General features: G+C 37.1%; 1 protein-coding gene across 29 annotated transcripts in view; it reads right to left on the reverse strand.

The window, feature by feature from the left end:
• Nucleotides 1-26,283, reverse strand: part of APC (APC regulator of WNT signaling pathway) — a 120,726-nt gene that overhangs the window by 23,585 nt on the left and 70,858 nt on the right. For all 29 annotated transcript variants that reach the window (XM_072736550.1, XM_072736565.1, XM_072736560.1 and 26 more), the window contains 3 exons: nucleotides 21,806-21,889; nucleotides 13,834-13,938; nucleotides 1,745-1,843 (listed from right to left, as the gene is read on the reverse strand). In XM_072736550.1, coding sequence (XP_072592651.1) covers nucleotides 1,745-1,843; nucleotides 13,834-13,938; nucleotides 21,806-21,889 — 288 coding nt within the window. The remainder of the gene's footprint in view (nucleotides 1-1,744; nucleotides 1,844-13,833; nucleotides 13,939-21,805; nucleotides 21,890-26,283) is intronic.

Genomic DNA, 26,283 nt, shown 5'->3' on the forward strand with positions numbered 1-26,283 from the left:
GCAAAGGCACAAGGAGCGTATACAAGGAGCGTATCATCTCTATAAATCAGTAGCAATTTAGGCCCTCCCAGGACACCTCTGGCAATGTTTTGGAGACATTTTTGGTGGTTACAACTATGAGAGGAAGTGCTATGGACACCTAGGTAAAGACCTGGGTTACTGCTAAACTTAACACTAAACAAAGAACTATCCAGCCAAAAATGCTGAGGCTGAGAAACTCTAAATAAACATGCACTACTCTTAGATATTAATGTTTTAGGAAGACAGTACAGAACTGTGGACAAATTGGGTTTTCAAATTCTGGCTCCACCATTCAGGAATAAACTGCGTGACACTACCATGTTACTTGATTTCTCTGAGTCCCAATTTTCTCAATGGCAAAATGGACAAATTTACCTGACAAGGTTGTCTCTGTGAAGGTTAAATGAAATAATACAGGAATAGGAGAGTAGCTGGCATTCAAAAATGCAGTACAGTTTAATATTATCATTCATATATCACTTCAAGAGGCAAAGGTATCCTCGCTATTCCAGCCCCAGTATTCCTGCGACAGTACTGGTGAATATTAGATTTTCTTTAGAGTAAGAACCATACGCTGATGTTAGACAGACCTGGGGCTGAGGTCTAATTTAAATATGCAACAGCTGCCTGAACTTTTTTTGTTTCAGTTCTCTCATTTAAAAAAGAGGCACAACAATACCTCACAGTGTTTTTGAGAAGATCAGAGAAAGTGTACATACAACTTCTAGCACAGTTATTGGCCTACCAGAGGATGCTATGGTGAGTTATTAGCAGCTGTTCTGAGGTATTAAAAGGATTAATACCACTGATTAAATTCATTTTCTAAATCAACATTACTTATTTTGGTAATGGTTTTCATAAGAGCCATTATACTGTTAAAGAAAGAGTAAGTGGGCTATGCTATGAGAACAGTTAATGGGATTATTTATATTTAACAGAAAATATCCTATTTAGTAATATTTTTTTTTATTTAGTAATATTAGAATTTCATCTTTGTCAATATAATATTAAAGACTCTGGTTTTAAAACTACAATAAAATAACTATTTTCTTTTTAAACACACCATTTCTCAAGTCCTAAAATATTTGCTAATATCTGAGAGACCAAGAAAACTCACTTATCAGCAATGGGTAATATTCCATTTCAGTAATTTCTCCACCTACTTAAATAAATTTATTAAACACTCATTATGTGCAGGCTCTGTGCTAGATGCCAAAGAAGATTTTTATTTTTTTTTAAAGGCCCTATTCCCCAAGAGAATTTCATGCAAATTGCAGTGATTCAAAGGAGGTAGACAGACCACATGGGGAGGTAAGAGGACACTGGGACTCAGAAAGAAGAGTTCTGAGGGCTGACAGCCATTTGTGGTGGTGAAGAAAGTGGAGGTGTGAGCCACTGTAAGAGGCAGGAAGTCACAGGGGATGCTTGGGGACCAGTAAAGAAGCCAGGGTGGCTGAAGCTTAGGATATGTGCAGAAGTGAATAGTAAGGCTCAGAAGGAAAAAAAAAAACAAACAAACAAAAAAACAACTAGGTAAATTGGCTCTTTTTATAATCCTCATTTTTCCTTTGTGCTCTTTTGTATAAAAAGATGCTTCTTTAAGAATTAGAGACTGTGGTGATGGAACCAGAATTCTCCTCTAGTTGAATTTAAAAGATGAGTGAAGAATGTTTTAGCAAAGTATTCATAGTATTAGTGACTAGAGGTTATAATCTTCTGTTACCTTGGTGCCCAGATGACTTGTCAACCTTCGAGGAGCAGAGTGTGTGCTACTAGAACTCAAAACGCTTGCTGTTTCATGATCCATTCGTGCAGCTGAACCCTAGAGATTAAGCAAATTATGGATAGTATAATTTAGAATATAGATAAATAGAGCTAATTTCACGTTAAGGGTGTACAAATGAACTGTCTTTAGGATAAATAGCTAAATACAGTATTAAAAGTCGTGGACATTTTAACTGCTTAAAATGAGTATTTTTACTTGTGAACCTAAGTAGATTAAAAAAAAAAAAACCTGAAGAAAAGGAGATTTATTACAAAATATAGTTAAATACAGTGTGGAAGTAACTAAATACTGAAGAAATTCTAAGACTGATATTTCTTCACAGATCAAAAGACATGAAAGCACATTCAGTTAAAGATAAATTTATTGATAGAAAGCTTTATTAATGAATGAAATGCTCTAAACTACCACAAAACTAATTAGGGATACAGTATAGCCCAAGTTCTCCAGAAGCTCACAGTACAGAAAGGTCTGTTTAAAACTTCCTTTAAAATTAGAGAAAGACATGAAAAAAATAAATAATTGCAGTGGGATATGATAAGCATCATAATAGAAAAATGTATAAAATACTGAGGGGAAAAAATAATAAAATATTGGAGGAAAACAGGAAGACACTATTAAAGGCTGCATAAAGGAGCGCCTGGGGGCTCAGTCAGCTAAGCATCTGTCTGCCTTCAGCTCAGGTCACGATCCCAGGGTCCTGGGATGGAGCCCCCCATAGGGCTCCCTGCTCAGCAGGAACCTGCTTCTCCCTCTCCCTCTGTCTGTGCTGTCAAATAAATACATTTTAAAGTAAATAAATACAGGCTGGATTAAATATGTAATATTCAGGGTAGGCCTTGAATTTTCCTAAGGTAGGAGACAAATGGAACAGTCTGTGTAAAGGTAGAAGTATGGCCAGCACGAAGTGCTTAATTGAACAGAACACAAGGTGTATGGTGGGAGATAAAGGCTGCGTTACATTATTAACACATGAGTCATTTTAAAGATGTTGCTTTCGAGCTGTGGGTGTTGCTTTCTGCAGGAGGATGGCACAACCTGACTTATACCTTTTTAAATTCATTTTTTAAATTTATTAAATTTTACTAGATTACTAGATTATTAAATCAAGAGTTGCATGCTCTTCTGACTGAAACAGCCAGACAACCACAGAATTACATCTTTAAAAGAGTGTAAAAGACAGGATGGAGAGATCACAGGTGTGAAATCAGGACATGGGTACTTTCAATAGCTGAACAGTCATGAGGGCACAAAGTAAAGAAGTGAGAACAGGGAACTGGGGATACCCTATATTTAGAGAGCAGAGTCAATTGGTTTGCTAACTGACCAGAAATGAGTCAAGAGATGCTGGGAGCCTAGCGCAACTTGGAGGCACTGAACTTGGATAAATGGGTGGATAATGCAGGTATTAATCAGTGTGGAAACTGAGATACTCATTCAATATACTAACATCCTGTAAAAATACTCAAGGGGCATCTGAAAATGCAACTCTGGACAAGAGTAGGGGATACACATAAATATGTGAGACCTATCAAAATATAGGCCGTAGCTAAAGCCATTCGTTCATGATTAAGAATAAGGATTATAAGAATAACATTCAACTAGAAAGCAGTATTGGCAGGTAGTCTATTGAAATTCTTAATCTTTTAAAAGGAGAAGAATGTCAACTCTTTGAGGACAGAGACTTTATCCTGTTCACTGCTGTATTCTCAGTACCAAGGACAGTTGTAAGTTGACAGTGGGCATCCACAAACTATTTGTTGAGTTATGAAGAGGAGCTAGCTAAAGTCTAAGAGTATCTGGGGAGGGGACACCTTGGCCGGTTCTTTCACCTGTAGCTGCTCTGGCTAATGTGAGAAGAGGGTGTGGCAAAGAGAAAACCATGATGGGAAACACAGGTTTGAGGCCTGTATGTTGTTTATCTCCACCCCGGAAGGTACAAAGAGTTGGAGTAAGTCAGTATTTCTGAATTTTGGAACCAACACACCTTGCAATTTCCTTTGTGTATAAAGTTTTTTTGCGATGTTAAAAACTTCCTTGTTAGCTAGCAACCTTAACTGTTTGTGTGCTAATTTCTACTGGTAGACAACACAGAAAATTGTTAATGATCATTTCTAAGTGACTAGTCAAGATTGTAATAAGTAACAGTTCAATGTTCATACAGAGACTTTGGAATTTGTTATAAAAAGTCCTTAAATACGTAATACTCTAAAGCTCATTTTTCAAAGGCCTGCTGCTACAGGCCTCATAATAAGCCAAGGTTAAGCTTTTATGACTAGTCCACAAAAGCTATTTTAGACTATCATTCATAATAATGTTTTTAAAAGAAAATTACATTTGTAAATGTAGTCTTAAAAAAAAGAAGCTGTAAGACTCATTCGATTCTATTCTTAAAACGGGTACATTTTCTCGTGCGTTAAACTTCCCTCAACAAAGTTGACTTTAAGAAGTCCCAACTTGAGGAGCACCTGGGTGGCTCAGCGGTTGAGCATGTGCCTTTGGCTCAAGGCATGATCCCGGGGTTCCGGAATCCAGTCCCACATCGGCCTCCCCGCGGGAAGCCTGCCTCTCTCTCATGAATAAATAAATAACATTAAAAAAAAGTCCCAGCTTGAGTGGGCTTTATGTCTCCCCATATAAAAGCATGAAGACCCACTTATTCACACACACACAAAGCGAAATCTAGGGTTGGAATAAGAATACCAGTAGAGTCCCAGAGGGGCCCCTTTCCCGTCTCTACTCCCCATTGGAGGTTAGATGCTTTATGCTGATGAGCCCTTTAGGGATACTTCTCAATGTGGAGCAGCTGGTTAACACTCCTGAGGGCAGGGAGAAGGGGCAGGAGAGAAAGATTCATCCTGCATTTCTTTCTACTGCTGCCAGCTACGGGGTGCTTTTATAATGGCTTTTCAATTCATAAACAAATATTTATGAGCTTCTGCTACTTTCTGGGTACAGCACTAGTCCTTAAGGACATAACTGGGAGAGACATTCCCGCCCTCACTGCCTAGAGCCTCTAGACGAGGAGCTCAACACATAGATGCAGAGTGAAGGGCCTGGGCAGAGGCTGCGTGAATACACAGAAAGCAAATACTCGCTCTTGTGAGTCCAGTGAGGGCTTCCTAGAAAAGGTGATGCAGGTATTGCACACTTCCGGAAGAAAGTTTGTGTAATGCGACTTTGCTTCCTGAGCAGCAAGTGGCAGCGAGTGGATCTGCCATTGCTCTGAACGACGTCAATGAGCACCTGTGCTCTATCTTGATTTATTTTGTGCATCTGTGAGCAAGATGTGTCCTAAGATATCAGAAAAGCCTGAGAGAGATTATTTTTTTAGGTCTAGGAATGCTTGAAATTTTTTTCATACAAATAAATGGTAATTGCTTCTTTGGTTTAGGCTATTTTGCCTTAGGAACACTACTTTTAGTTAAAGGGGAGTCCTATGTCTGATTTTGGACTTGAACCATGAGGAGTTTAGCCAATAAAAAAAGGAGGGGCAGCCCAAGGCAGAAGCATCAAGCAAAGGTAAGAAAGTGCGGTGTGCGGTGGCGGGGGTGGGGGGGGGACAAAACTGCAAATAAATTTGGAAACAAATAGCTTACTACAGTTGTAATAAAGAGGATGGATTTGAGGGACCAAGACTCAGGATAGAGAATAGTCAGGGATTTTTGTTTTTGTTTTTGTTTTAGATTTTAAATTCAGGCAAGGGGGTACACCTGGGTTGCTCAGCGGTTTAGCACCTGCCTTCAGCTCACGGTGTGATCCTGGAGACCCGGAATCAAGTCCCACATCGGGCTCCCCGCATGGAGCCTGCTTCTCCCTCTGCCTGGGTCTCTGCCCCCCCCCCCTCTCTCTCTCTCTCTCTCTCTGTCTCTCTCGATCTCTCATGAATAAATAAACCTTTAAAAATAATTAATTCAGGCAAGGAGCCTTTTTTGGTCTACAAGAAAAGATGAATAACTCCTTATCCTGAAGCAAACATACTATTTTGAGGCTATCTGATGTTTGTGGTAGGCAGGCTGTAGGAGAACCCCCGATGATCCCTGTCTCCTGGCAGTCATGCCCTTATGTAATATAATCCCCTCATTTTGAGTATGGGCTGGATTTAGGGACTGTATTCCAGTGAAGAGAATGCTGCAGGTGAGAAGTCATTCCAAGATAAGGTTACAAAGACCGTGGCTTCCATCGTGAGTACTCTCTCTCGTTCTCTCAGCTACTATGTTGTGAACTGCTCCATGGTCAGGTGCAGGTGGCAAGGAGCTGATTTCTCTGGCCAACAACCAATGAGGACATGAGGCCTGCCGACGCCATGTGGGTGAGCTCAGAAGCAGATCTTCCTAGTCAACCCTTAAAAATGACTGTGCTCTGAGCCAACGCCATGACCGTAGCCTGATGGTCATATAATCAGAAGCACTCAGCTAGGCTGCACCAGGACTCCTGACCTACAGAAACAACAATAAACATCTGCTGTTTTAAGCTACTACACTTGTAGCTAACTAACACCGTTTGAAACAAAACAGAAAGAAGGGACTAAATTACAAAACAAGGGAAAACCTCCTTCTATAATGTAACATGTCCCTGACATTCATTTCATTTCAGTGTAGACATCAAATTACCTTTAAGCTTCAATCTTAGTATCTTCCTGTACAGAAAGAAATCAGCTCTTTGATTTTGGAACACCTCCTCTTCTTCCAATCTATCTAGCTAGAAATCCAGATGCATTTATTATAAAGAGATACCAAGAGAACATTCCAGTACACACATGGCTCTAAAACTTGGGCCTTGAGAATCTTCCCTGGGCCCTTTTATTACTAGACCTGTGCCAACATCTTTCAGAGTGACTTAGAGATGATAACCCATAAGAAATGGTAACTTTCTATGAAGTGTTTTCTACCAACTCACGAGTAAATTCTGAAGAAACTTAAGTGTGATTAACTCCCTCACAAACTCAAGACCCATTTAAAGCAGTCGTGTTGCACATCTCTGGAATTGGCCTTGCTCACTGTTCAAGATGCAAGTGTTCTCTACCTCATTCTCAACTCTCAGGCCTGAAGTGCTTTTCCTCACTGTCTTCTCTCTGCCACCCTTCCTTGGGGAACCCAGATCCATGCTGCACGAACCCTCAACTTGTCACTTGTTGCTTGTGTTACTCCTGGCCTTACCTGAAACCTGGCTCTCAGGGAAAACCCCTTCTCCCTGCACCTTCTCTCCAATGAGCCATGTACTTTGGAGTGAAAATAAACAAATGTTCTTGCTAGTTTTCAATAGCTTTACTCCATGGTTATTCCATCCCACCTGCCTGCAAACACTGTTTTTTCTACACCCTGATAAAGACTACTGAGCAGTATTTGAGAAATTTGAGCACGTGAGAAAATAAGGATGCTCCAGGATGCTGTGTATTTAACATTTATGGGTACCAATACATTTGGGCCCTTAAATAGTTGAGTTTGGAACTGAAGGGAAGGGTGTATGTGGTGACAACTCCTTATTTTCTGCTTATTCATCCTTAAATCCACTGTCAATATAGACGGGCACTCAAAAGTTCACGAAGGGGGAGGTCTATGCCTGATGGCTGCACTTAGCACAGCTGGGCTCTGCACTCAGTAGGGAATCTGCTCTGGATTCTGTCTTTTCTCCTCCTGCTTACTCACTTTAGAATGTGACTCCAGGGGTTCTATTTCACAGGCAGTGGGAGTCTGAGTTACTGTGAAACCTAGCCTGAGGGGAGGAAAGAAGCAAGCATTTACCCTTTTTTCCTTCCATATAAATTGTATGTGGAAGTAATCAAATAGTATGCAAGAAATTTTTAATAGAAATTTCCCAGCTAAATTTGTGCCCCCCTAATGAATTAATAGTTCTGGGCATAAGTTATCAGTTACTCTTAATATCACAAAAAGACAGACAACCAGACATTATGTATTTCCTGATTAAAGACCAAAAGACCACAATGCCACTCTGAAAAAGAACTGCAAACTCAAAACAACAACAAAAAAACCAGTTTGTTCAGAAAACAATTGAAAATCCAAAGCTGATTTTATCTCTAGATCCAAATACCAACTTATAGTAAATACAGGGGATAGAGAAAAATGTCAAACTACACACCACAGAGATGTTACCAGTGAAATCCAGACTATGGAAAATTGTATGAAACAAACAAAATTCAAAATTGGTTCTTCAACAAATAAACATCCAGAAAACAAAAGAGCCAAAAAAGAATCTGTAGACTAAAAGAAATTTGGAGATTTATTAACTAATTCCAAAGCATGAACCCTACCTGGAAAGAGTCAAATAAACTAAAAAATTATGACATTTATGAAACAATTCCAAATTTGAATCCTGACTGGACAGTGATGCTATTACTGTTAGTTCCTTTGGGAGTGTCATTATATACTTTTAGTTCTTTTTTTTTTTATTTTTTTAAAGTAAGCTCTACACCTAATCTGGAGCTTGAACTCACAACCCCAAGATCAAGTCACATGGTCTACCAGCTGAACCAAGCACCCCAACAGCTTTGTGTGTATATATATAAAATATATTCTAAAATTTATTTTAGAGAGAGAGCGTGTGCATGCCCACACATGCGTAGGGGGAGGGGCACAGGGGGACAGAGAATCTAGAGCATATTCCCTGCTGAGTATGGGACTGTGGAGCCCATCTCAGAGCTCTATTCTACAACACAGAGATCATAACCTGAGCCGAAATCGTCTGACTCTCAACCAACTGAGCCACCCAGGTGCCCCCCGCCCCGCAGTTATATATTTTTAAAAAGTGTTCTTATCTTTTGGAAATATGGAGTGAAATATTTATGGAAGAACTGATGACAATGTCAGATCATTCTCAAAAATAAAATAGGAGGGCAAAGTAGAATAGGGTATATGAGGATTACTCTATTATTTTATCTGCCTCTGTATATGTTTGAAAAATTTTAATAGTAAAAAGTTTTAAAACACTTACTAGCAGCAAAAGGTTCTCCTATCATTTCATTTCTTTCCCACTCTTGGCTGAACTTCATCACTACTTACTGGCTATCACGAGAGATCTGGTTTTAAACTTTAAATAGAAAAGCTAAGAACTAATTCATAAATGAATTACACATGTAGTTATATACTAAGCAAGCAGGGATCTGACCTGTATAATTTATTTCCATCTTTGTCTTTCCATTTAATTTCCAGGGGAGATTAATCACAGACCAAGAAACACTATTTCTAGGGCGCCTGGGTGGCTCAGTCAGTTAAGCATCTGCCTTTGGCTCAGGCCAAGATCCTAGGGTCCTGGAATCGGGCTTCCTGCTCAGCAGAGCATCTGCTTCTCCCTCAACCCCTCTCCCCTGCTCACGCTTTCTCTCTTTCAAATAAATAAAATCTTAGAAAAAAAAAACAAAAAAAAAAAACCCCACTGTTTCTAGAAGGGATGCCAGATCTTCCTTCCAACCAACATCTATTTACTGTTATCAACTATTACCAAGGGACTGTGAGGATATGAAAACTAGATGAAATCTTTGCCCTCCTAGAGCTATTGTCTAGTGGGAGTAATCAATATTAATCAAATAATCACACAAATAAATGTAAAATTGCAAATGTGGTACTCTTCAAAGGAGCGGAATGTTCTAGGACAGTCTATGACAGTGGGATTTGAACTGTTGGAGCCTGTTAGAAATTCATGCTTAAGTGCAAAGACACCTGAACTGATGTTAATGGAGTGAAACAGGATGAGAAGAGCACTGTAAAAGAAGGGACGTAGACTGTGCACAGGCTGCAGGAAAGGGAGGCCCAATAAATATCAGGTACTTGAAAGGCCAGGGTTGCTGAAGTAGTGAGAGCCAAGTGTGATGTAAAGCCAACAAATTAGGTGGGAGCCAGGTTGTATAGGTCATAGTAAAGCACCGTCTTACTCTAAGAGCCAAGGGAAACCAATAAAGTTTTACAAAGAGGGTGATTTACTCTTTGCAAAGATCATTCCGGCAGATTGGATGTAGACAGGAAACCAGGGGAGAGAGGGTGTAGGATGAACTTTCATGTAGCAGTAATGGCAAGTGCAGCAGGATAGGAGCTTTGCTGGATGCTATTTTGATCCTGAGAAAGTCAGAGACTCATTTTCATTTTTAGTTATTGTCAATGGTTTTAATTTCTGGAGCCAAAAATAAAATAAATGAACAAATCCCAAGAGGCTGTCATGTGTAGAGATCCTATGAAGACAGCTTAAAGGAACCTCGGCTAACTCAATCACAGTCCCCATGGGCATATATCACTTGGCTACATCAGGATTTGGAGCAGCTGTAGTACTGTTTTTCACAGTAACTAAAAGTAACCAATAAATGGCAATAGCAGTGCCATGCAAACACTGATTTGGTGGCAAGGTCTATGGCTGATATTGCCAGACAAAAGTGCTTGTCATGTTTACCATGCAATCTACAGAACTATCAGAATTCACCATTTGCAGAATGAATGAATGCTTGCCTCTGATTCACTATTTTTAATAGATCTCATGCTCATTACAAAAAATTCAAATACATAGAAATGTAAATATGAACGTAAAAACAACAAAAATCCTAACAGATATAATATTGGTAACATTTTGAACATTCCTCCAGACATTCGTCTATGCATGTACACATGTATACATATGTGTAATATGAAAGAATATTTGTTTTATTTATTTTTTTAAAAAGATTCTTATTTATTTATTCATGAGATAGAAAGAGAGAGAGAGAGAGAGAGGCAGAGACACAGGCAGAGGGAGAAGCAGGCTCCATGCAGGGAGCCCGACGTGGGACTTGATCCCAGGACTCCAGGATCAGGCCCTGGGCTGAAGGTGGCGCTAAACCATTGAGCCACCCGGGCAGCCCAGAATATTTGTTTTAAAGAAAAAAATGTTATGGTGAGCAATGGAAATACAGTTCAGCTTAAAAAAAATTTTTTTTTAAGTAGGCTCCACGCCCAGTGTGGAGTCCAACATGGGGCTTGAACTCATGACCCTGAGATCAAGAAGTGAGGGGAGATCAAGAGTCAGAAGCTTAGAGGACTGAGCTGCCCCACCGTAGGATTTTAAAGAGGAGGACTGGCAATTAAACCTACGATAAGTTGTGCTCAATTCTATGAGAACATAAATAGAGAGTACCTGAGAGCACTGTATCAGTTCTAGGGGAGTGAGGACAAGGAAAATGTCCTGGAAGAAATGGTATTTAAGCTAAGGGGGAAGGATAGGTAGGACTAAAACAGAGGAGAGTCCCAGGCAGAGCACGTCACGTAGAAAGCCTGAACACACTCGAGGGACCTGAGTGTGATGGGAGTGTGGAGGGTGAGGGAGTGTGAGAAATGTGGGCAAGTCATCAGAGAGCAGGCATCAAAGAATCTAGATTTTGTTCTATGGGCACTGAAAGGTTTAAACAACTAAGTTATATGGTGTTGTGGAAGGACCACTCTGATTACAATATGAAAAATATACTAGAAAAGTCAAGGCTGAAATAAAAGTTAGATCTCTATATAAGCAGAGATATAAATGATCATTTCTAACATTTGTATGGATGTACCATGAAGGCTCTGTAAGGCCTTGGACTATCTGTCCTCTTCTATTCTCTATCTCCAGAGTCCAAGACAGCACCTAGCAGATAATATTAACTTGAAAAATAATTATTAGTTATTAAAAATAAGCTATTATGTTTAATGAGTATCTACTATATACCAAGAACTGTGTTAACTGCATATTGTATTTAGTTCTCAGAGCTCTACCATCTTATATTGCTAAAGAGCAAACACTAAAATTCAGTTTTTTTATATTTATATATTTTTATTGAAGTTTGATTTGTCAAAATATAGTATAACACCCAGTGCTCATCCCGTCAAGTCCCCCCCCCATCAGTGCCTGTCACCTAGTCACCCCAACCCCCTGCCCACCACCCCTTCCACTACCCGTTGTTCATTTCCCAGAGTTAGGAGTCTCTCATGTTCGGTCTCCTTCTCTAATTTTTCCCACTCATAAGATTCAGTGTTTATACTTGTCCAAGATTAGTCTCTTAGCTAGATAGTAGGGGAGTGGGATTAATCCCCATCTACAGGGCCATTTAACCACTTATCCCAGTCAAATGACTGATATTTTAATCAATTACAAACTGATTAATATATTCAAGTTATTTCTAATTTTTGCTATTACAAATAATATGATGAATCTTTCCAAACATGTCTGAAGATTCTTCACCTACTACCCCATAAGCATAAAATTTTAAGATACTGTAATGGTGAACCACAGGGCAGATATAAAATTGCTCTTTGGAAAGCTTCCATTTCAACTAAAAAGAGAATATAGGAATGCCTGTCAACCTACCATTACCAATACTGAATGTATTGATCTCTGCTTACTCAATGGCATACAAAAAGAAAAAATATATATCATTTTGGCTGTAGTTTGTATTTACAAATCATTACTAATAAAATTATCACCTTTCCATATGTTTGAAAGTCATTCTATTTTTCCTTTTAGTTCCTGTTCATGTCATGTCATTAGTTTATGTTTTAATGATCTTTAGTTAATTTACAAGCTTCATGTATTTGGAAATGCAACTTTTTCCTTATTATAAATATTTGTAGATAATGAGATCTTAGTTTTTGTTTGTCTTGTAACCTTGCCGTGACTTTAGGATGTACTTAAGTTTTACATTTTTATGTGAAAGCTGCTGATTTTTTCTTTTAAGTTTTCCCAGTCACCTCATGATTATAACAATTCTATCCATATTTTTCTAATCTTTTTATATTTAATAGTTTACATTTTGACATTAAATCTAATCTCAGAATTAATTCTGATGTAAAAAGTGTGATAAGGATTCAATTATTATTTTTTAAATGGATAGCCAGTTTACTGGATCAGTGAGACTTTAAAATACATAATAACTGGGATATGACCCAAAGCATTAATAGTTGGTCTAATCCTAGCAAATAGCTTTTTTCTGTCAAGAACACTTTTCTTTTCTTAGGAAAACATAAACTTCCCAAATAATTCCCTAAAGGTAGAAAAGAAATAACTCAAATATGCTAAATATAATTTCTTTTTCCCCAACTTACCAATCTGTAACCAGAGTTTTTCCCAGTATAATGCTAACTAGTAATACTAAAATGAAATGTCTTTTTTAACTCACTAAAATAAATTTAAATACTCAACTATGAGACATTTTAAGCTTTAAATTTTAATCCATGCTCTTTTAAAAATATATATTATCATCAAAAATAACCTAGACTCTGCAGTACAGGAATATTTTATATCAATAGTGGGGAAGTTATCTTTAAAAACTTAGTAAAATTCTATTTTAAAAAATCATTTACAATATAAAAATATTGAAAAAAATATGGAGAAGATCAAACACCCCCCAAAAATTCTGTCATATTATGATGCATTCAGATAAAACTTTAACAGAAGACTAATGCAGAAAAACAAGATAACAGTGCTACATTAAAAAAAAAAATCAAGTTGACTTCCACAATTTTGCTAAAAACCACGTGATAATGATTAAACAATCAGGCTATGTCTCTACTTTTTAGGAGCATTAGTATCATTTTTTTTCAATTACAAAATTTGGATTTCTAGATTTACATAGCCTTGAAGTACAACAGAAAACAAAAATGATAACAAAGTCCTTATGATCACTTTTAAAAACATAAAAATGTCTTTGCAAAGAATGCCTTAGAGAAAGAGCAAATCTGTTCAATGCAAGCAATAATAACTAGGTCAAATCATACATATAACCAAAATGCACCTTAGCATTTATTTTTCAAAAAGCCCTCTACTCACGCTTATCATTTAAGCCTAAACAGAAACACACAATTTAGAGCTAGAAAACATACTTAGACAATCTGAAAGCGTTATTGTTAGATGTAATAAAAATGACACAGCAATCTGGCACTGAACGCTTCTGGAGATAACCACTCAGGACTAAGGAAATTGATAAGATTCACAGATCACTCTGAGGACTATCTCACACCATATTCCTTTAAAAATATTTAAATAGCTAACTAAAAAGAAAACCAATGAGATGATGTATTTACCTGAGCACTACCAGAAGTTGCCATGTTGATTTCTCCCACTCCTTGACCTTCATTCTGCCGCTCAGCTTCATGTGAGCCGGCTTCATGCTTGCTCTGAGATGATCTCTGTTAATACAGAGTTAACATCATTACATACAAAAATGGTGAATGCTGTCTTAGCCCACAGCTTTTTTCCTTTCCTGTATTAAAGCTTTGGATGCATCAATTATACAGGTTTACAAAAGCTCGGAGCCACACTTTATAACCTCCAGCATGGTTGGCAGTTGACTATTTCAGTGAAAGGAAAGTGAAGTGTGTCCCTTGAGCATTAGAGCTGCACAAGACAAAGGATTTCCTGAGACTCACAGAAACACCATCTTCCACCAGCTGTGCTCACATCACTATCAGGGGTATAACCCAACTACAACAAATAATTGTCTCTTTCGCAAGGTCACATGGATCTGGCATTTAATGGTGTTGCAAATGTAACAGTTAAACCATTACCTAAGCTTACAAATACATTCTGTATATTTATACAAAGAATATATATATATACATCTTCTGCTAATAAAAGTCATATGAAATCAATAAGCTCTCAGATTCTGATATGAATAAAACCAAAAACCCTTTCTAATGTAACCACCATCTGTTATATGAAATGAAAATGATAGATTATATCCAGTGAAAGCAGGCATCTCAGGATAGATTATAACCCAGTATAAAGCAGTCACTCTATAAAAATACCACTGCAGTATCAAAATAGTAAAATAATTTTCCATTATCTTTTATGGAAACACAAATGTGCTTGCTCTAGGAAAATGATACTCAAAAATAAAAATTACACTTTAAAAAACGTGACATGTTTTATAATGGATAATTAGATTACAAAATGGCTTCCACTGGGACTTCTTTAAACATCAAACTTTCCTAGGCCATTTAAAATGTGACTTAGAAGTTAATTTGTATGCAATATTTCCATCAATAAACTAGTATAAGTTATATATAGGCAAAAATGAAGTAGGCCCAATAATTCAGAAATAGAAGAAAAAATGGTATCATCTGAAAATCACACTATAAAATTCAACAAATTCAATCAAAATAGACACATTACAAAATCAACAGAGACAAAATGAATTAAAAACCCACTAAAAACACAAAGATTTGAAACAATTAAGGATGTCAATGTAAAAGTAATTACTGAGCATCTGTTATGTTAATTACTTGTACAGCGCAGAATACAGTGTTGGCAACACATGACACGGTTCTACATGCTCCTCAAGCTCACAGTCTCATCAGGCATACTATCAAATAATGAGAAAACAATAAAGTTAAAAAACTTTGATAAGCACACTGAAAAAAAGAGTATAAGGTGCTGTGAGACTATACAAGCAGAGGGGGGATATCACATGGCCTAAGAGTTTGGGAAACAGCCCTCTTAGGAAGTGCTGTTTAAACTGAGATCTAGGGGATCCTTGGGTGGCTCAGCAGTTTAGCACCTGCCTTTGGCCCAGGACATGATCCTGGGGACCCGGGATCGAGTCTCGCGTCGAACTCCCTGCATGGAGCCTGCTCCTCCCTCTGCCTGTGTCTCTGCCTCTCTCTCTGTGTGTGTCTCTCATGAATAAATAAATAAAATCTTAAAAAAAAAAAAAATAACTAGGGATCCCTGGGTGGCGCAGCGGTTTGGCGCCTGCCTTTGGCCCAGGGCGCGATCCTGGAGACCCGGGATCGAGTCCCACATCGGGCTTCCGGTGCATGGAGCCTGCTTCTCCCTCTGCCTGTGTCTCTGCATCTCTCTCTCTCTCTCTCTGTGACTATCATAAATAAATAAAAATTTAAAAAAAAAATCTTAAAAAAAAAATAAATAACTAAACTGAGATCTAAAGAGTAAGAGTTCTGGGAAAAGGGACAAGGTTAGGGGAAGGTTTTAGGTAAACAGATCATATGCAAAGGACCTGGGGTAGGAGGGGGGTGGTTTGTTCTAGTATATCAGAAAAATCATGGTGCAGAGAGTAGAAAAAAAGATGGTAAAAAAAAAAAATCTTATCGATTTTGTTGAATTTTAGTGTGATTCTCATAGGTCACTCCTGCCCTCACATAACAAATACCAGACTATTAATGGGAAAAGTTCACGTAAATTGATTTTTTAAGGTCAAATTTTAATTTTAAATGTCTAAGCAAGTAAGAAACGTAGAGCAGGCCAGTTTGGAAGCTAATGTATTAATTTAAGCATGAGATGATGGTACTTGAAACTACACGAGCAGCGACAGGGATAAAAGAATTAGGGACAAAGAGGTAAATCTGAAGGACTTGATATTACTGGATATGGAGAGAAGATCTGGTATCAAGAATTACTCCTACATTCCTTAGCTCACACAACTGAATAATGATGGTGCCACTTGCAAAGAAGATAATACTAAGGAAATGAGGTTTTTTTGGAGGAGACAGCATAGTAAGAAGGAGTTAGGAGGAGAAGACCATTAATTATGTTTGAATATGCTGGATTTAAGGTATCTTTGAGACATCTAAGTGGACATGCAGAGAAGGCACATACATTTAGGAGTCTGGAACTCAGGGCTAGAAAAATGCATCTCAGAGCCAACAGCACATAAAAGGTCAGTGAAGCTATAAGCAAAAACGAGATCATTTAAGTGAAAGATAATACAGATAAAAGAAATAAAGACTTAAGGAATGTGTACAATTAAGGTCCAGATAAAAGAACATGGGCCCATAAAAGCCAAAGAGGTAGGAAAAAACCAAAAAGTGTTACCATAAATTCCAAGAGAAGAATATTTCAAGGAATAATCAGTGTTCAATAACATAGAAAATGTCAAGATGAAGACTGAAAATATCAATTTAATTAATAACACAGAAGTCATGATGGGAGTAGAGACTATCTGGATTGGTATGTTTTAAGGGTTAATGGTGGGGAAGAAATACAGACCTGGGAGTCTCGAAACCCACTTTGGGCAGGTGAATGGCAAGAGGATGAGAGAGGTTAAGGGGGCAGATGAAGGAACATGGTTGCAGGGAGAGGCAGAATTGAGGAGGGTTCACTTTGTATTTCAAAAAATAAGACATAAGCATGTTTAAATGTCAAGGCAAACATGTCACAGAAGAGGAAGAAGATAAATTGTGAGGAAAAAAGAGATAAGAGTAAGAAGTTTCTGAAAAGGCAAGAGTTGAAAATCCAAAGCATAGGCAGGAAGGGAAAATGCTTCCTGATAGGAGGGACAGGCAGTTGTGATGACAGGTACCATTTTTCTCTTTGAAGGAGGAAATGGAATTATTAGAGACAGGGAGATTAGTAAAGTCATTTCCAAGGGGAGGAGAAGGGGGACCCACAGAAACACAGTCCTGAAGGATTACCAGGCCTGTTTGATGAAGGATGATGAATATGATAAAGTTAAAAAAGTTTGTTTCCTATGCACTAATCTCTTGGCATCTACTGACTTATTTAATCCTACCAACCCTGTGCAGTAGGCATTACCATCCCCACTTTGCAGATAAAGAAACTGAGGCAGAGAAGATAAGAATTTGGCTTTAGGTCACATATTTAGTAAATGGCAGGTGGGATGGCAAGTCTGACTCCAGGACCCAAACTAATCCCTACCACTTACTATCTTTACTTCTTTCCTCCTCCTTCTTTTCTTTTTTGTTATTTGCTTCCCTTTTCTCTTACTGACCCTAGGCTACAGGCCTGCCTGCACTTTACCATTGTCCAATTTTAGTATCTGTGCTGCTGAAGTGAGCACTCTTTGATGCTAACATCAAAGGCAAAGAAACTGTTGCTGATTCCTATGAAAGAATAATCCTAACTAGCATCCTCATTTCCAGAGTTGCTGCACTACTTGCCAGTTTTCTACCATATGGCTAAAAAAATAGTAATAAAAAAAACCTGAGATATTTACATACCACAACAGTCACTCATTTTAAGCGTACCAGTTATTTGTAAATGTACCAAGCATCACCACAATCCAGTTTTAGAACATTTTCATCATTTTAATAGGATCCCTTGTGCTCATTTATAGCTAATCCTCATTCCTACTCATATCCTGGCTTGACTTACTGTCTTTATAAATTTGACTTTTCAAGACATTTCTTATACATGATGTATGTGGACTTAGATGTCTGTTTTCTCTTACTTAGCACACTGTTTTTGAGCTTGACCCATGCTACAGTATGCATCACCAATCTGTTCCTTTTTATTGCAGAACAGTGTTTGGTTGTAAAGATATATATACCACATTGTGTTTAATCATTCACCTGTTGATACACATTTGCATGGTTTCTTCTTTGGGGGCTACTATGAGTAATACTTCTATGAACATTCAAGTTAAAGTCTTCGTGTGAACATATGTTTTCACTTCTCTTGGAGAGGCTCCCTGAAGTGGAACTGCGTCACATGGTAACTCTATGTTTAATATCCTTAACTGCGAGACTTTTCCAAGGTGATGTACATTTTACATTCCCAGTAGCAACGTATGGTGGCTTCTATTTATCCACATCCTTCAGGGCTTATTATCTGTCTTTATGATCATAGCCATCCTAATGGGTGTAAAGTAGTATCTCACTGTGACTTTGATTTTGATTTCCTGAATGACTAATGATGGTGAGCATATTTTCATTTGCTTACCACTCCTTCCTGTATATTTTCTGGTGAAATGTCTATTCAAATCTTTTGCCCATTTTTAAATTGAGCTGTTTCCTTATTAATGAGTTGCAAAAGTACTTTGCATATGATTTTAATAAATATTTCCACTGGCTTCTTTTAAAAAAAAGATTTATTTACTTATTTGTCTCAAATGAGACATGCATGTATGTGTGCACACAAGACAGTGAGAGTGGGAGGAGGGGCAGAGGGAGATAACCTCCAGCAGACTTCCTGCCGAGAGTGGACCAACACAGGACTCCATCTCAGGACGTAAGCTAAAATGAAGAGTCAGATGCTTAACTGACTGAGCCACTTGGCTCTCTCACTGGCTCTTTACAACCAGGCTACAGTTCTTACAACTTCCATCTTTTTGATCTCCCCAAATGTATTTGCTTGTGAGTGAATAACCTACCTTTTCTGAAAGATATACAAGAAAGTGGTAGAACTGGTTGCCTCACATATCTTTTTGTGATTTTTGATATTTGAATCATGTGCAATAATCACATCACTTGAATTACGTACTACATCTAGACTCTAAACCAGAGTTGTCAACATGTAGGACAAAGACAGCACTATATGCATGCTTCATGGTGAAGAAATTATTTTACAGCTATCTTTTCTTGTCTACACTGTATATATAAACTAATTTATGAGTGTTCAAATCCTAGTTTTCTCCATTTTCCAGCCTCTCCCACTTAGCTATATGAGCTAAACAACAATAATAAAGAAACTTTGAAAAGCAAATTTAAGAAAACGGTTTTTGTTCTTTCTTAAATGTAACATGGTACCTTCCTTTAATCTACATTTGCTGAACTCACAGACTAAATGTAACCACTGTAGGCTATGACGGACCTAATCATTTTCATAACAAAAGAAAGTAAGAAGACATTGCATCACGACGGTGGACAGTTGGTCCCAGATCCAATGACATGAATAAAAAGTTTTGAATAAATACAAAAAACACGAACAAGTCTCCACCTGCAAAAGACTTAGAACCACGCTGGAAAATAAGGCTGGCAATTTACAAATGACAATTTCTTAGGGCTTTCCACAGGCCAGAAAGTTGGTGGTAAACTGGAAATACTGGCAGGGAGTATGTCATAGTGGGGAAATGATAACAGAAGGCTTGTGTAACAATATTAATAGCAAACAAAATGAAATTCAAAGTGAAGAGCATTAAATGTAATAGTGAAAGCTATTTCATGCAAATAAAAGATTCAATCAACCAGAAAAAATACATGTGAATATTCATTCTGAAATATAGAAGAACCTGTTAGATGTAGACAACCAGGATATAAGAAATAATCAGGATATTAGAAAGGCAGAGAAAAAAAAAAAAAACTGTAACTAAAGAAACGAGAAGAACAACAGCAGCAAAAACTCAGAGTAGAAAATATAAGAGAAAATATAAAATGTAGTGCTCCTCAATAAAAACAAAAGGCTGCCTCTTTAAAAATAGTTTAAAAAATAGAGTGTAGTAAGCTTAATCAAGGGGAAAAAAGATAAACTACACTGGAAAGCCAAAGGGGTAGCAACACCCAGAATACTGCCTGCCATACAACAGTAGAGTGAAATGGACAAAGAAGCAGAGATACGGTTCTCTTTTCCCCAGAACCCAGTCCTTAAGAATCAACATTGCAGAATTGGTATTCTTACTTCCCAGCTTTCAGTTGTTATTTATACAGCTTAAGACATTTACATTCCTGTTTTGCCTGGTTTTTTTGATTCCCTTTCCTTTTTTAGAATGTTTTAGGGCTTTCCTTTTATTCCTAGTGAAATGATACTATATCATGATGTGCCTGCTGTGGGACTATTTTCATTGGTGGTATTGGATGCTTAAGAGACCATTTTATTTGGAAAACTATACCTCTCGATTCTAGGGTATTTTATTTCTGTGACATTTCCTCTCTCTAGCTCTTCCATTCTTCTTCTCGAACTCCGTTTTATTTGGACAGTGAACCTTCCAGGAATGATTCTCTGATTTTCTCAGTTTTTCTGTTTTCCATCTCTTATCTTTCTGTTCCATTTTCTGAGAAATGTATCTTCTAACCTGAGTTTTCATTTCCGCTACCACACTTTTAATTCCCAAGAACGCTTTCTTGAATTCTCTGAATGTTTTGCATACCATTGTTTCCTTCCACTATGGATGCCATCTCTTTATCTGAGAATATTAATGTTAGTTTTAGGTTTTAAAGTGTTCTTCTCTCTGCAGAGTATCTTTTTCCATTATATCTTTCTTATTAGGAAATTTCTTAAAATACCTGGTAGTCTTTAGCTGTCCATCCCTACTTCACAACGGGCCAGCTGCCTATGAAAAGGCTAAGCGACACTCTATGCATGTGGGATGAAGACTGGCAACTAAGGCTGTTGTATGGGGTGGTCCCAGCTGGGTTATTTTATTGAGGAACCCTCCAATGTCAGCACCTTTAGATCTGTTTTCTTGGGTTAGTCACATTTCCTAGAGAAGTTGCTTCTAGGAACTTTCCTGTATTATAAGCCTAGATGCCAGTGAGGGTTTTGGCATCCAATGAGTAAATTTTTACTTATTTCAGTTTTTAGTATGATACCCCAACTTCAGTTACACTAGGGTTACCCCTATCTAAAGACCCTTTCTTTTTACCCTTTCTAGAAGACTCTCATTTTTTGCTGGGATTAGAAAGAAGTTATCTGGCTACGAAGAATTCAAGACAGCCTCTGGAAGCTCCACCTGCTTCTTGACAAATTTTCAATCATCCTCTTATTAAAATTTAGTCCTCATATCCAGAGGTGCTTATTTTGGAAGGTATTAGGACTCCACGGTATAAAATGAGTTGCTTCATGGCTTCCTACTGCTGACTACAGGGTTAATCCACTATCATATGCTAAACAGTGCATCCATTTACCTGCTGTCCACCTTCCCCAATTTTATTATGTCACCTCTCCTGTCTTTGTGTCTTTTTCATTTTATCCTTTTACTGTAATTTTAATGAGAATTTTAAAGCAATCCTCATTAAATTTGTATGATCAGTTTTAATCATGAAATGCATACAGGTAATAGCTTATTTCCTAGTTGATAATAGCCAAAGATTCTATGTAATCTGATCACTGAAGTAAAGTATCTATTTATGGCTCTATAAATTTTAATTGAGTAGGAGTTATTAAAAGATCAACATAATCAAGCTTTTTGATAATTCATTTAATTTCATGGAAAAACTTAGGAAGTGTCTCAATTCCCTATAAGAACATCTATATTTCAATGATACCACGTTAATTATACATATTTTCTTTTCTTAGAATAACTCTATGTATATAACTATACGTATATACAACAACAACAAAAAGAACACTCAATTTACTAACCTCTGCTTCTGTTGCTTGGGACTGTAAAAGCTGTCGTATACGAAGTATGTCCTTCTCTATTTGTTGAATTCTGGTTACTCTTCGCTAAAAGAAAGTAAGTGACCAAATTAGATCTACTTTTATTAAAAACATTAGTGTAAATAGTCTTACTATGGCTATCATTTAACAGCTTAGGGTTATGCTAAATCATTTTTAGAAGTTAGAAATGTATATATATTCACACTGATGACATATCGGTACAGTTCAGTTTTTTAATACTCATAATTCCATATAACAGTTTAGAAAAACTGCACCAATAAAAGTCACATATCAAATTGCATGATGCATGTGGTACAAAAATTGGTATTTAAGTTATCCTCAAAAAATAGTTCAACAAAGAGAAAAGTATAACTAAATTTGATCTTAATTTGATCTAATTTGATCTAATCCAAATGCCAGTATAATGTAATAGATTAATGGAAAGCATAGTATACAAAGGGAAAGAGCATCTGATTTGTTTTAGTAAACATCAGGGTTTAACCTATAGGATTAACCTGTCCAAGAGTTACTCCTATTACAAGACAGTAGTAGTATCTTTCAGATGTAGCTTTCCCAAATACCTTCTACAGTGAAACATTATTTTGATTCCCAACACTAGGATCAGAAAGCTGTTAGCTTATGCTTTCCCACTATCCTAACACTATTAAGTGAACACAAAGCACTTACTATATAGATGGAGCAGCATGGAATTGAAACAGTGTGGGAAAAGTGCTTTTACAAAAGGCTAGATTTTGGGATGCCTGGTTGGTTAGCCTTCAACTGGAGGTCAGTTAAGCCTCCAACCCTTGACTTCAGCTCAGGTCATGATCTCAGGCTCATGAGATTGAAACCTATGTTGGGTACTGGGCTCAGTGGCTCCCTGGAGAGCCTGCTTAAAATTCTCTCTCTCCCTCTGCCCCTCCCCCCACCCCTGTTCTCATGCTCTCTGTAAAAAAAAAAAAAAGCTAGATTTTGCTTTAATTTAATGAGCACAAGTGGAAGTAAGAAAAATAAAATCATTTGTATTTGAAAACCTTGCAAACTCAAATTATTTTAATTACCTCCATGACAATGAATACATACCTTTTAGAAATAAGTAGTAATTCTACAGTAGACATCTTAACATCAAGGCATCAGAAATTATAAGAATAATTGTTTTGATGGGGGGGAATGTGTTAGAGGCTACATGGAGTCATTTCTGAACTATTTCTAATTATGTGTTCCATCAACAAAAGATGCCTGAGTGTGTATATACCAATAGATAAATACTAGAAGTACGGAAAAAGTTAATAGTTAAAAAACTTACATATAAAATTTACTCACTGATCATATCTAGTTTTGCTTAAATACAATGTCCCTTTGATTTTATTATCCAGGAAAAACACTTAATTGCTACTATTACCCAATGTCACAATAAGCAACCACAAGAAAAACTCAAAAAACAGCCTCCAAACTAAGTCCTTCCTTCCTCTCTCCCTTTCCCCATAATACAACTATGCTGATTATGTATTGTGATTATGAAAATAGTGAACTAAACGTAAATAATATTCTCTAACAAAGCTTTCCACATCTAATTTACTCATGAAAACATGCTGAAGGAGAAATGCCTCTATTTTTGGTAGTTTTCCAAAGATACTGAGACAATGACTGAACACCTCTACAACCAGATGATACACATTTTCTGGCTTTATATGAAACAAAGCTTTACACAATTAGCTTTATAATACTTGTTTTTCCCTTTCTCTATCTAACAAGTGCCCCTCCACCAATAAAATCTTTTGTTAAATTTTTAATTTTAATTCCAGGATAGGACACATACAGTGCTGTATTAGTTTCAGGTGTATAATACAGTAGTTCTACACACTGCTCAGTTCCACATCATTATAAGTACACTCCTTAATCCCTATTACTTATTTTACTCATTGCCCCCCCCCCCCCCCCCCCCCCCCCCGGTAACCATCAGTTTGTTCTCTATAGTTAAGAGTCTGCTCCTTGGTTTGTCTCTTTTTTTCCCTTTGTTCATTTGTTTCTTAAACTCCACATGTGAATGAAGTCATATGACATTTGTCTTTCTCTGAATTATTTCATTTAGCATTATACTCTATCTCCAACCATGTCACTGAAAATGGCTAGATTTCATTCTTTTTTTTTTAGGGATAAGTAATATTCTACTATACACACACACACACACACACACACACACACACACACACACACTCTTTATCCGTTTAGTGTTGATGGACACTTGAGCTGTTTCTTTCATTTGGCTATTATAAACAGTGTTGCAAGAAACACAGTGGGGCACATTTTTAAATTAGTGTTTTCATATCCTTTGGGTAAATATCCAGTGGTGCAATTACTCGACTGTAGGGTAATTCTGTATTTAGCTTTATGAGGAAACTCCATACTGTCTTCCACAGTGGCTGCACCAGTCTGAATTACTACCAACAGTGCAAGAGGGTTCGTTTTCTCCATATCCTCACCAACACCTGTTTCTCATGTTTCTGATTTCAGCCATTCTGATAAGTGTGACATGCAATCTCACTGTGGTTTTGATCTGCATTTCCCTGATGATGAGTGATGATGTGCATCTTTTCATGTCTGTTGGCCATCTGGACGTCTTCTCTGGTGAAATGTCTGTTCGTGTCTTCTGACCATTTTTTCATTGGATTATCTGGTTTTTGGGTGTTGAGTTGTATAAGCTCTTTATGTATTTTGGATATTGACCCTTTATCAGATATGTCATGTGCAAATATATTTTCTCATTCAGTCGGCTTTTAGTTTTGTTGTCTCCTTTGCTGTGCAGAAGCCTTTTGTTTTGATGTAGTCCCAATCGTTTATTTTTGCTCGTTTCCCTTGCTTCAGGGGACCTATCTGGAAAAAAAGTTGCTACAGTCACTATCTGAGAGATTACTGCCCATGCTCTTTTCTAGGATTTTTATTTATGGTTTCAAGTCTCACCCTTAGGTCTTTAATCCATTTTGAATTCATTTTGTGCATGGTCTAAGAAAGTGGTCCAGTCTTTTGCATGCTGTCCAGTTTTTTCAACACTATTTGATGAAGAGACTCTCTTTTATCCCCACTGCATTTATTGCCTCTTTTGTTGAAGATTAATTGACCATATAATTGTGGGTTTGTTTCTGGGCTTTCTATTCTGTTCCATCTGATCTATGTGTCTTTGTGCCAGTTCCACACTGTTTTGATTTCTACAGCTTTGTAGTAACTTGAAATCTGGAATTGTGATACTTTCAGCTTTGTTTATTCTTTTACAAGACTGTTTTAGGTATTTGGGTCTTTTGTGGTTTCATATGCATTTTAGGATTGTTTGTTCTAGTTCTGTGAAAAATGCTATTGGTATTTGGATTGCATTAAATGTGTTACATTGCTTCGGGTAGTAAGGATATCTTAATATTTGTTCTCCCAATCCATGAGCATGGAATGTCTTCCCATTTCTTTGTGTCATCTTCAGTCTCTTTTCATCAGTGTTTTAGGTCTTTCACCTCCTTGGTTAGGTTTATTCCTAAGTATTTTATTATTTTTGCTGCAGTTGTAAATGGGATTGCTTTCTTAACTTCTCTGTTACTGCATTATCAATGTATTGAAATGCAACAGGTTTTTATGCAGTGATTTTGTATCCTAGGATCTTACTGAATTTGTCAATTCTAGTAGTTTTTTGGTGGAGTCTCCAGGGTTTTCTATATACAGTGTCATGTAATCTGCAAATGATGAAAATTTTACTTCTTCCTTACCAATCTGGATGCCTTTTATTATTTTTTCTTATCTGACTGCTGTGGCTAGGACTTCCAGTATTATGTTAATAAAAGTGAGAGTGGATATCCTTGCCTTGTTTTTCAACTTAGGGAAAAAGTTCTCAGTTTTTTCCCATTGAGGATGATGTTAACTCTGGGTTTTTCATATAAGGCTTTTATTATGTTGAGGTATGTTCCATCGAGACCTACTTTGTGAAGGGTTTTTACCCTTTCTCTTATTAATGTGATGCATCATGTTGATTGATTTGCAAATATCCAACCACCCTTGCACCCTGGAAATAATCCCCCTTGATGGTGATGAGTGATTTTTAAAATGTATTGTTGGATTCAGCTTGCTAATATTATGTTGGGGTAATGCATGAATTTAGAAGTTTTCCCTCCTTTTTTTTTTTTTAATTTTTGGGAAGTTTGAGAAGAATAGGTATTAACTCTTCTTTAAATGTTTGGTCGAATTCTGCTGTGAAGTCATCTAGTCTGGACTTGTTTGCTGGCAGTCTTTTGATTACTAATTCAATTTCTGGTCTGTTCCAATTTTCTGTTTCTTCCTGATTCAATCTGGAAGGTTCTTATTTCTAAGAATTTATTCATTTCTTCTAGGTTGTCCAATTTGTTGGCATATAATTTTTTATAACACCCTTATAATCCTGTGATATCATTTGTTATTTCTCCTCTTTCATTTCTGATTTTGAG

The sequence above is a fragment of the Vulpes vulpes genome, chromosome 14, assembly GCF_048418805.1.
Source record: "Vulpes vulpes isolate BD-2025 chromosome 14, VulVul3, whole genome shotgun sequence".
Taxonomy (NCBI): domain Eukaryota; kingdom Metazoa; phylum Chordata; class Mammalia; order Carnivora; family Canidae; genus Vulpes; species Vulpes vulpes.